Source organism: Vanacampus margaritifer, chromosome 12 (assembly GCF_051991255.1).
Source record: "Vanacampus margaritifer isolate UIUO_Vmar chromosome 12, RoL_Vmar_1.0, whole genome shotgun sequence".
NCBI lineage: Eukaryota > Metazoa > Chordata > Actinopteri > Syngnathiformes > Syngnathidae > Vanacampus > Vanacampus margaritifer.
In genome coordinates, this window is record NC_135443.1 from 10,701,140 (window position 1) to 10,713,181 (window position 12,042).

The following is a 12,042-nucleotide window of genomic DNA, read 5'->3' on the forward strand; positions in this document are numbered from 1 at the left end:
GCAGACTCCTCTTCCATAAATCGTGTACTGTTGCTCCCCATCATCTTGATGTTAACTATCCGTGATGCTCCAGTCTTTTTTTCCCCCCTCATCTCTTTTACCACATTTCCCCTCGAGCAGCAGTTATTTACATAATCAGACATCATTCCAGCTGTCACTCAGCCCTTTGAAGTTAAGAGTTACTATGTGGTATAAGGAGGATACCACCACTAATGTTTCTCTTAAGTCAAGAAAACTAGAACATTTTCAACCATTACAGGAACAAACTATTTGATTTAGCCTGTCACTTTAGATCAATGTTAGTTGATGTCATAAAACTATGATGTAAAGTGGGCGAGTGCGTTAGCATTACAGTTCTGAGGTCGCTTATATGGGTTTTCTCCGCGTAATCTGGTCTCTTCCCATATTCCAAAACATATCCGTAGACACTGAAAAAAAAAAAAAAAAAAACATTGTTTTTACGGAAAAAAAACCTGACAGCTGTGGTTGCCAGAAAAATTCAGTAAAAAATACAGTGCAAATGGTAACAACTTTACAGAACAAATTGTACATTTAACTTGTATCTAATGTAGAATAAACAGTAACTGCTTCTAAATTTTACTGGATTTAATATAATAAATAAATAATAATAATAAATGAAATCTACATGTAAATTTTACAGAACAAAATAGTATAAAAGCAGTTCTTAACAAACGTTTGTACAACGCTTTCCTACCTTACAAGGCGCTTTGCATTTTGGCTACTCATTCACCTATTGATTACCCACCATCAAGAACAACCGGAGTTTCATTATCTTGCTCATGGGTCTTCGTCACACTGTATGCGCATTATTTTTTTTACAGAATTATTCTGATAACTATAGCTGCCATTTTTTTCTGTAAAACAGAATAAAAAAAAAGTATCAATTTTAAATGGACATAATCCATTTAGTTTAACTTTTATATTCCCATTGTTTTACTGTATATCTAAATATTATTATCTGTAATTTGACTTTGTAAAATGCATGTTTTTTTGGCATAAACAAAATGTACCAAAGAACCTACAGTCAAAAAGTGTTTTTACTGCTATGATGTAATTTTAACTGTATCCCAATGTAATTTGTGAATTCTCCAAACAAATGTAATATTTTTAACATTTTCTTACTGTCAAATCAACAGTTGTGTTAGGTTCAGAGTTTTACAATATATTCAAGTAAATTACACAATGCTTCATTGCTTATGTGTTGTAATGAATTCCAACAAATGTAATCTTTTTAACATTTTCTTACAGTCAAATAAACAGTTGCGTTAGGTTCGGAGTTTTACAATATATTCAAGTAAATTACACAATGCTTCATTATTTATGTGTTGTATTGAATTCAAGTTCAACCCATGTCAGTTGTGGTCAGCTTGAATTTAACTAAATGAAATATGGAAGAAATGTATCCAATACAAAGAAGACAATAGGTGACCATTACTTGGGTGCATGCATGCATGCATGTTGGTCAACCAAGTACAATGAAAGACCAACAACAAAATGAGAGCTCTGTCACCCCTGTTGACTTAAGTGCCTTTCCTTACTGCCACTATACTGCTGCTTCTAAATTATTCAACACACACACACACACCACTGAATATAACCAGATTTTCACAACACACAGACCGGAAAGCTACGAACTTACTCTGGTAAAATGCCTTTGATATGCTGTAAAGAGGCAAGCAACTCAAAGGAGAGAAAAAAGATGCAAATAGATGCACTCAGTGGGTAAAAGCACTTAGAAACTGTCAAAGACCAATATGACCTTTGACCCCAATTTTCTGGAGATTTTGAATTGGGGGTGGGTAATATGGCCTAAAAATGATGGCACGATATTTCAAAGAAACTAGCGGTGACCCGTATTTTTGACGATATTGGTTATAATTACTGAACAATAGATTTGTGATTGGTGCTTCGGAATAATAGTACTTTTATTGCAGCACAATATTTAATTTAATGTTTAAGCCACTTTTTTTTTCACAATTGAAATGTAAACAAATATCAAATATAGCAACCGTAAATGGAATGCACCTGAGGTCTAATTGTAACATAACTGCTTAAAAGCACATTTACTTAGCAGATACAAAGAAAACCCAAACCTTCAGAAGTCAGTGGCAAATTTCACGAGTCAAGAAAGTCCATTATTTTCTCCTATGTGGTGGATCCTCGTGTTGTAGAGGCAAAGAAAAAAAAATTGTGGCGTCATGCTTTGTACATCGCAGGCAAGTGTATTGTTGAAGAATGTTTTCCCCGGCGATTGTTCAGGCAGTGTTTATTTTGCCGTAACCGGCAACCTTCCTGCAAGCGTTATTTTGCTGTGAATGTCTATGATTGGTCAATCAGAGGCACGAGAAAATGCTGTGATTGCTTGCAGATATGACTAGCGGGTATGAATAACACAAATGTGCACGTTTCGGCCACTGAGCAATAGCAACGTGCACGCCGTCTTGTCGAGAGCATGTTAGCTTCGCGGCCGGTTAGCATCACAAAGTCATGTCAAGTGGTGGCAAGTTACCGGTATTATTTATATCTTAGCCAAACAATACGCGACTGTTTCAGTATTATTCAGCCACCGTCTGCTTTTTTTTTTCTCCATAAGGAGTGCGTCTAATCAAGAGTACTTAAGCAATGATTTTTGTTCACCTTCACGCCGAACAACACAAGCTGTTTCCATGTCCTCCTCGCGTCTCGTCCTCATCTTCAGCCTGCACATCCTCTTAACTTTAACGGCAACAGCTTTCCTTCACCATTTGCAAACAAATGTATTTTTTGCATCATATCTGACCTCTTGTAGCCTCCACACGACGAAGGTAGCTCACTCCCACTTTGCTGAAGACGCAACCAATCTGGATGTTCACAGCCTCACACGCTCCGACATTGTTTTGATGCAGCAGTGAACGATGCGTGTATGTCCAAATGGACATGAAGACGTATGATGTTACGGATTACATCATCACGTCAATTTCAGGATATTTCAAATTTTTACCCCCCTCCAAAAAAAAAACGGTAATATCGTAGAAGGTATGATATGGAACACCCCAATTTTGAATTAGATATTGGGAAAAATCTACTCATGCCGAGAAACTAGTATTACTTCAGCCAACGTGGCCATCTTGTGTCTAGCCTCAGCAAAGAATGTTATGAGATTCAGCACATTGATAATGCTAAACTTTTGATATTTCATTGTACTGTACATGACTCACACACATACACGTATGTGTAAGTACATAGCAACAATAAGTTGCTCATTCAAACCAAAGCAAGCTCTTGAAGGATATTTTGCGTTCCCATGAGCATAACTAATAACAGCAGAACAATAGCAAAGAACAAAGAAGAGTTATTCTGTGTCAACCACCACATCAACACAGAGAGGACGAGACAAGTCTCCTACCTGCGGAAGCCACCTGTCAGTGCTATTACGGCGTCCGATGTGATCAAACGGACAGCTTCGTCAATAATGTTCCCCAGGGCTTGAGCCTCCGCTTTAGTGACAACCCTTGAGATGTCTCCATAATGCAGAAAACCTGCAGGGAAAAGACCATGTGGTTATTAGTGTGGAAGCCAGCCATCAATCACAGCCAGTTGCTTTGGGGAAGTGGAGAGTCAGGGTGAATTAAAAGGGAGATACAATGTGATATGTTGTGCTGGAAGGTGGAGAACGTCAGTAAATGATGAACTGATGTCATTTTGGTTTCAACTATCTCAAACATTTGTTTAGATTTTGTCACATTGCTGCATGGGAAACCATTTCTAACAAAATCGTAAATATGAGTCATATGAGCCATTCTTACATGTATAACGTAGTGCAATGACGGACTTCAGATGTCTTTTTCTGTCAACAATACCATTATTTGCCTGCGGAGAGCGATCACTAAATTGTTGAGGATGATGGATTATGACCAGTTAGATGTTGATGTCTGTCAGTGCAGTAAATTGAGACGTGTGTGCTGTGTAGTCTAACGTTTTGAATTACTACCTCCTGCAGCATTCCAGTTCAGGCAACCAGCTCAAAAAATTATAGAGTAATTTTTAATCAGTTTAGAGTGAAATTTACACTTGGAAGAGAATAAAACAAATAAAATAAAATAAATCACTAGCGGGTTGAGGAACAAACTCACGACCTTCAGCTTGAGAGACTGCCACACTACTACGTGAGCTATGCAACTCCTGCTGTTTGCTTATATCTCGGAGTTACGAAGATTCCAGAGACAAGACACCAGCGATATACTAACAGCAGGAGCTGCGTGGTTCATGGAGTAGATTGGCTGTCTCCCAACCTGAAATTGTGGGTTTGTTCCTCAACCTTTGAGTGACTTTTTTTACTCTCTTCCAAGTGTAAATTTTACTCTATTTAGAGTGGGATCAAATAGACTCAGTTTAGAGTAGAATTTACATAATCCAGATTTTTTTTTTACCTACGGAAATTGTTGTTTTATTGTCATTATCAATACTTTCTTTCATACCGAGTCCAAATGGGCGAATGAAACCGATCTAGCAGATGGTGCTCTAGTGGAAAAAAAATCTGTAATGTTATTTTTAATATTATTCTTTTTAATAATTTAGATTTTAATATACAGTACACTCACAGAGACACAGCATCTGCACAGTTAGTCATTGTAGAAGCACTAGTCGGGAGATCTTCGAGGCAGGACCATAAATTGTTATTTATAGCATTTACTGATGGGCAAAAAAAAAAAGAAAATACAATATGTCTAAATACATATAACCTACATATAAATAATCTGCATATAAGTTTTTTGGATATTGCTTCACATTTGCCATTCAAGCAAACAATACAAATAAAGTCGTATTCCACATGTGCCCAAGCGCCTCTCCTACTGATTTCTGAATGATTATGTGATTTGAAATTTCACAGGAAGAACTCCATTGTACTGTCACCATTGGGTTTTGTTAGAAATATCCCCGCTGTTTTCAACATTCCGTTTTAACTGTAGATTCCCTGTTGTTGTCATCTGAATGAATCATTTAGTATAAAACGCCACATACACGCGCACACACACAAATACTGGTTCAAAAAAAAAAAGTCACGACAGTCATGCAGAACCCAGGATGAGTGTAACAATTTGGTCTATGACACTTTCTCTCCAAACTCCAGGTGGGATGTTTCCTTCTATAATCAATAGAATTGAAAAGTAGAGATGATGAAATGTTGCCGTACCACATTGCTGCATCCGGTTGAGCTGAATGCTGGGCTCTGCCAGAATGTCACTAAATGAGCGCAGCCCCCTGCGGTACCATTTCTCGGCCGTCTTCGGTCCAACCCCAAACACACTTGTGAACAGCTGTCAGGAAATGAGGAACGGGCTTTATTAAGAAGCTCTGACATGACAGCTTTTAAGAAGAGGTTAGCGGTCGGAGTTTTGAAATGTGATATGGATGGCCTTTAGAGAAGGCAAAATGAAAATCAGGTCCAAAGCTTCTTTTTATTTTATTTATTTATTTTTTTAAAGCATCTCAATTGAGAAAACAAAGGGAGGCTGCTGTGTTGATGATATGCAGTACCTGTACTTTTTTTTCTTCTACTGACCTTCAAGGTCTGATACCGATCACTCGAGAGTGTTCGCTCAACTTCAAATGAACGGCCATATTGGAGAATCTCCTGAAAGACATAAGGTGATCATGTCATACATAATGTTCTTTTAACCATTTACAATTTCACTATTAAACGTACTTGCTTTTTTTCCCCACTTGAGATGTCTTTTCCCCATTATCTAATATATTTTTTTACTGTACTCTGTGTGTTTTGGTAATCTGTATTGGCAGAGCAAAAAAGATTTTCACAAAGGACTCAGTTCATTACTTATTTATTTGCATTTATATTGTCAATGGTTGCAAAGGCTATCAAAATAGCAAATCTGTATTGTAGCACAGTACTGGTGGCGCTAGACACAACGTAATCTATTTAATGGTCCACAGCGGCTATGGAATGGGAAGTAAATAAATAATCTTGAATTATTGTTTGAATTTAATGATTGAATTATTGTATTATGGCTTGTGTCTTATTAATAACTTGACAAGAGCCAGGCTGATAATGTGAATCACTCAAAGGAGTTTTCCACAATATAAATCTGGAACTGCTCCATTGTGATCTGCTCAGGAAAGGCGAGACATTCAATACAATACTTCAAGATAATTGAGCGATGCGGCAACTTGTACACGCCTACCAAACTTTTGTTTTGAACAATCACGGCAACGGATGAAAAATGTTGTCATCGTAGTCGTAGGTAAAAGCAAAACAATTGGTCGTGGTCGTGAACCAATCGCAGGGCACGTATAGACCAACAACCATTCGCAATCACATTCTCACCCGAGGGCAATTTAGAGTCTTATCTTCAATAAACCAAACATATTCTTGGAATGCAGGAGCAAGTAGTACCGGGAGAAAACTCAGGCCAGTGAAGTGTATAATGAATATGCAGTACATATATTGAAAAGTATACCATTTATTTTTCATTAAGTTAAGATGAGATATTACTCAACAGTGTTTTTTGGATGTTAGTATGTCCATTCCACACTTTTATACAAGTGGAAAGAAGACATATATGTTTTGACAAGTCTAAATGAGACCAAATAAATTCCAACGATGGCAAACTTATGCAATCATTCACTGTGGAAACAATCCTCAATTGCATATTTTTGTCCAAAATCTCGCACTCTAAAAAGAGAATTGTTGAACCAATTTAAGATTACAAATTGAGTTGTTGACCAACTTTAAAAAAGTGAATATATTAAGTTTGATTAATTATGAGTTCATTACATGTAATTTATTCACCTGAATTAAGTTCATCCAAAGTGACTCCAATCCAAAGTATTAAGTTTAATGAACTCACTTTGGACTAGCTTAATTCAATTGTCTGTTACCGATTGAAGTGATTTTTTTAAACTTGGTCAACAATTCAATTTGTAATCTTAAATTGGTTCAACAATTCTCTTTTTAGAGTGTAGTCATGACCTTATATCTATTGCAGCCATCCATTTTCTTGATGGTTTCTCCAGTTCATGGTCACAGAGAAACTTCAAGCCATTCAACGCATGGACTTAACTACAAGACCTGTAGTCGTGAATTCCTTTGAGTGCCCCGTCCTCCCCTGCCTCAAATCAATCACCTTGTTTTTGTTTATGTAACAGGAAAATTGAGTCCCACCTTATCCCCGAAAACAATAACCTTTTTGCTGAGAAGCAACAAAGTTATCGTTTGCTTTGAAACCTCAGTATGTCTCCGCTCTAATTGTCTGCCTCAATAGAGCGCAACTAATTAACTGGCCACAGTATATTGGTGTTCATTAACGTGATGGGTCAAGTCAGTCATAATCTCTTTTAAACGCACTAAAGCTTGAAATTTAAGATTGTATTTCTGTTACACAATACATTTATTTAAGTGATGGCCTTACAAATGAATTAGTCAGTGAACCTAACATCTAGACAGGAACTAAAGTACAACAAAGAGCAGCATACACCCACCTGCCTGCCATCACGTTCACCATCTTTGCCTTTCACGTACATACACACACAGACTCATCACAAATTCTGCCTCATTGCTGCCAGACCTTCGCATCAGTAAGTTTTTATCTTCAATAACTGCTATCTGAGTGTCGCTCCAATGTTCACAACCATATCAAGCATTTTGTTTTTACTCTGTCTGCTTTCGCTTTGTTTTATGTGTCATGTCATTTTCTTGCTTTGATCTATGATCCATCTACTCAAAGAGAAAAGAAAACCGTAGCGGTAGTTGAGCATCTTGAATGCAGCAAAGACAACAAGAACAAGAGGTCATTCGTTGTCAGTCTAATTTGGTCTATTGTGGGACATTCGTATTGTTTTTTTTCAGTGATTCTACCTCAAAGCTGACATATCTGACAGATTTTGAAACATGCATCAAGAGACGTACTTTATGCCGTAAGTTTAACGTGTCAACTAACCTTGCATTGTCAGACAAGGCATCTCTTCAAGAGCACAGTCGCAATAGTTTGCATGACAACCTGACATTTACTTGTGAAACAAGAGAAGGTAAAGATGGCCAAGTGACCCGGCAAGAGTTTTTTTCACCCCCAAGAAATGCATAAATGTGCACGTGGCAAGTTTAGTTGCAGTGCCTGCCTCTTTTTGAAAGATTAGATTATATCGGAAGATTACAAATCCTTTTTTTTCTATTTATATATAGTATTTTTATTAATATAGAGTTTATTTACTGTATTAAGCACATATGTTACATTTGAAAAACCTCACAGCAGACCACCAAACGAAAATCTACAATTTCCAATGTCAAAGCGTACATAGGGTTGCTGATTTTTATGTTTGGTATATTCAAAATAAAATATGTTACATGTATAAGGTTGTTGTTGTTGTTGTTTGTTTGTTTTTGTTTTTTTTTGGGGGGGGGGGTCATTAACATAATTTATTAAATTTTGTAAAAAAAATTATATTTCATCTTTCATCATTAGTTACCACTATTTGTAATAGTTGTTCATAGAAATCCCTAAAAACAGATATGATAGTTATAACTCGAGAACTACAACATAATCATAATAAACCCTTCACCTATTTTGTTCTTACCACTATGAGCAAAGTTGTTTGTGACTGTTTGAAGCAGCAGTAATGGAATATTTCATTGGCTAGCACTTTTTTTCCCTGAACTAGTGACTTACAGAATTTATGTATAATAAATTTCATGCTTGCATCATCAACTGAATGATTTAGGCCAAAAAACACATTCCGTTGCGCCACTAAAATTTAAAAAAAGGATCTTGACAGATGAAAGCCAATTTGGAGTCACCATGCAATGGTATTTAACAAGGGTCAAAAGAAAGGTGGGGAGAGACACAAAAGTCATGTTAATTAAGTCTTTCTTTGTTGCAAGTTGATCTGTATTTCTTTATCCTATTTAATTTTTTGTCTTCTTTTATGTTAATAAGGATTGGGGCGCGCAAAATATTTTCTTCTTGTGGGGGGCGTAAGAAAATAATTGAGAAGTACTGCACAACATCATAATTCATACACTAACTTTTTTAGGTACATAAAGGAATTTGAACTTCGTTGGTAATACAAACAGCACCTACCAAGGCATGTATACACCCTCTTTGATACATTTGAAAGATTTGAGTCGTAGCACTTGTTGTAAAGTTACTTGCATACTGCAGATGATCTCATGTTGTAAGGAGAAGGCCCATTTAAGTTGAAGGACAGAGTAAATGAAATGGAAAAGTTTTGCAAGGGAATTGGAAGACCGGACTGTGCAGACGCTCCCCAACTTACGAACGAGTTACGTTCCGAGCGATCGTTCGTAAGGTGAATTCGTTCGTAAGTTGCTTCAGTGCTATATTTTGTATTATAATTTATGTTTAAAGGCTATATAAGTATATTGAAGGTTTATATAAGTATGTTTAAGGCTTGTACAAGTAACCTGCATTGGTTTGTACTGAAAAAAACTTTTAATAAAATGGAGAGAATACGTACAGTACTGTTTGTTAGAGAGAGAGCGAGAGACACTTAATGGAAGAACACTTAGGAAGAAGTTGAGGGTCGAGGAGAAGAAGATGAGGGTTGATGAGTATCTTCCTTGGAGGATTTACTAGAAACTTGCCGAAAGAAGCGATCCAACGACGATTGCACAGTTTCCTTCTTTTTTTCATCATAAATGATGCGGTAGCACTGTATGGCATCATTCAATTGATTTGCAACCTTTGTGCAACGTTCAATATTTGGGTCTTGCTGCTCGACGAGTGCGATGGCTTTATCGACGAGCGAAAACACTCGGAAAAAGGCGCGCAATACAAAATCTAACTTACAGCATCTCTTTCCGGACATTTTCCGACACACGCGCAGACATGTTCGTATGTACCGTTGTTCGTAACTCGAATGTTCGTAAGTAGGGGAGCGTCTGTACTTTATTTATGGCATGGGGAGAAGTCAAATGGTTACAGAGAATGATAAAAGGTGGACAGATATTCCTGTGAGCAGATCCTCGAGAAAATTCTGTCTACAAATTGGTTTCATGATGAAATATGATACCTCCATGACTGCCTTGGTGTGGTCCCCCAGGCAGGGCAGGCCCTCAGTGGCTCCTACACGCTGCACGGTCCATGGCAGACTCTTCAAGACAGATGCAGCTCTCCTGAAGACAAGGCAGGAACTCTTGAGCTCGTTGAATTCGTAGTTCTCTGCCAGTACTTCAAAAGCATCCTGCAGGAGGAGGACACCAGGACAGGAAAAAAAGGATGGCATCAAGGAGAAAAAGGTGGGACACATTAACTTGCTGGGTATTGATATATAATACACAAACAGTCAAAAATTTACCATTTGGGTCAAAAAGGGGCTGACGCTACTGCTTGGGTTAGTAAATGAAACCAAATTGTTGTCTTAAATAAATAACCCAAAAGCATTTCAAAAAATAGTTTTTGGTTTTCAAAAGGACACACTGTAAAAAATTGTTGGGTTACCAATAACCTAATTTGGGTCAAAACTGGACTGATCCATTACTTTTTTACCTTTTTTGGTGGGTGTTTTTTACAAAGTTGGGTGAATTTAATTATTTTTTGGGGTTGTTTTTTACAAAACGACCCAATTTTGTTGTTTGTCCATAACCCCCAAAAATTGGGTCAAATTGACCAAAGTAGTGACGTACCCCATTTTTTACCCAACTCTTTTTAGAGTGCACACAAAACCCCACTATTGGGTTGTGGATTATTCATTTGACCCAACTGTGGTTGAAATTAATAACCCCAACATTTGGTTCGGCCCCCTTTTGACCTAATTTGGGTTATTAGTGTATTGATTTTATTTATTTTTTTACGGATCTGCAACAGAATAACAATGAGCTTTTAAAGGACCTAGTGTGAAACCACGGAAAAGATCAAGAAAATGTGGTGGGAAAGCATGATCAAGCAAACAAACATGTATCAAATGCTAATTCATATGCGAGATTCTTTCGCTGTACAGAAGGACAGATGGCTTGGATTCTCTTCTGGATTACAGGGCAGAGAGTGGTAGACCATAAGGTAAGCAACGGGACCCAAAAATTACACAATGAAGTCACACAGACATGTTTGCCTTTCAGTTATGTACTTTAAATGACTAGACTTCCTTTTGATACTCATCAGTATGCGGGAACACAATCAACATCACGTTTTCACTTCTTAGTTCTACACAGTTACAAGTGAACTTGATTACGGCTGGCATGCCTGTTTTGTTAAGCTGCGAGTAGAATACTCGATGCTCGCTAAGAGCAACACTATGAGCAATGCTTTCACTTTTAAATGATTCAGTGGTAATATAAGGTAAATTGTTTAGCTATGCTTTATGAAAACTGGCAAGGGTGTCCCTTCAGCAGAAATTTTCAGTTGATAATTTGTCATGACATTAAGTGTAGTATTTCATAGAAGGCTTTTTTTTTTTAAAGAAATGTCACCTAAAGTTTTTTTAATAACAAACTATCAAGCTATTTCCAATTTCAAAACAGGCCCTGGACTTAATGCTCCCCGATTTGACCAGCCAAAAGGAAGACTCCATATTTATGCCTGAAGCCAAACCCTCGTTTGAGGCCGCTGCACCACCCGCTGTCTCGCATAGACACGCAGCCTCGGGTCAGTAAACAGGACACTAGCTCACCCAGGGACGCACTGACCCGCTTAGCGCACCACATGGAGATGGAGCAACTAATTTGCTTGCAAACACACAACTGCACATGCCTCTCTAAACAGCATGCAACACACAGAAGCAGCAAGGGGGGCTGGTGATGAGGGGAGACAGCATGTATGAGTATTGCATCTGTTACAAGTAGTTTGTCAGGAAAGAGTTGGTGGCGCACGATGGTACAACTTTGAGATGTCTACCTTGATTTATTGAGCAATAACCTCTTTCACAAATAGTTATTTTTATTTTTGTAACTTCTACTTTTATTTATTCATTTATGTATGTATACTGTATACATATTTTGTTGTTTTTATTTCCATTAATATTTATTTTTTGTATTTAATTTTTTAAATTAAAATTTAAAATTTAACATTTAAA

The 12,042-nt window shown here is 37.3% G+C and overlaps 2 protein-coding genes across 9 annotated transcripts in view; one reads left to right on the forward strand and one right to left on the reverse strand.

Moving 5' to 3' along the window:
* dntt (deoxynucleotidyltransferase, terminal) overlaps positions 1–12,042 on the reverse strand; it is a 57,550-nt gene that overhangs the window by 42,534 nt on the left and 2,974 nt on the right. The window contains exons 2-5 of one of the 2 annotated variants that reach the window (XM_077581555.1): positions 10,045–10,215; positions 5,564–5,635; positions 5,195–5,318; positions 3,407–3,539 (exon numbers count right to left, since the gene is read on the reverse strand). In XM_077581555.1, the coding sequence (XP_077437681.1) occupies positions 3,407–3,539; positions 5,195–5,318; positions 5,564–5,635; positions 10,045–10,050 (335 nt within the window). In that variant the 5' untranslated portion in view covers positions 10,051–10,215. Of the gene's footprint in view, positions 1–3,406; positions 3,540–5,194; positions 5,319–5,563; positions 5,636–7,497; positions 7,657–10,044; positions 10,216–12,042 lie in introns of those variants that run through there. The other variant, XM_077581554.1, reaches the window with a different exon arrangement.
* The window catches only part of blnk (B cell linker), a 36,111-nt gene continuing 31,551 nt past the window's right edge, over positions 7,483–12,042 (forward strand). The window contains exons 1-4 of one of the 7 annotated variants that reach the window (XM_077581546.1): positions 7,483–7,593; positions 10,075–10,270; positions 10,860–11,030; positions 11,492–11,615. In XM_077581546.1, coding sequence (XP_077437672.1) covers positions 10,980–11,030; positions 11,492–11,615 — 175 coding nt within the window. In that variant the 5' untranslated portion in view covers positions 7,483–7,593; positions 10,075–10,270; positions 10,860–10,979. The other 6 variants (XM_077581545.1, XM_077581544.1, XM_077581543.1 and 3 more) reach the window with 6 other exon arrangements.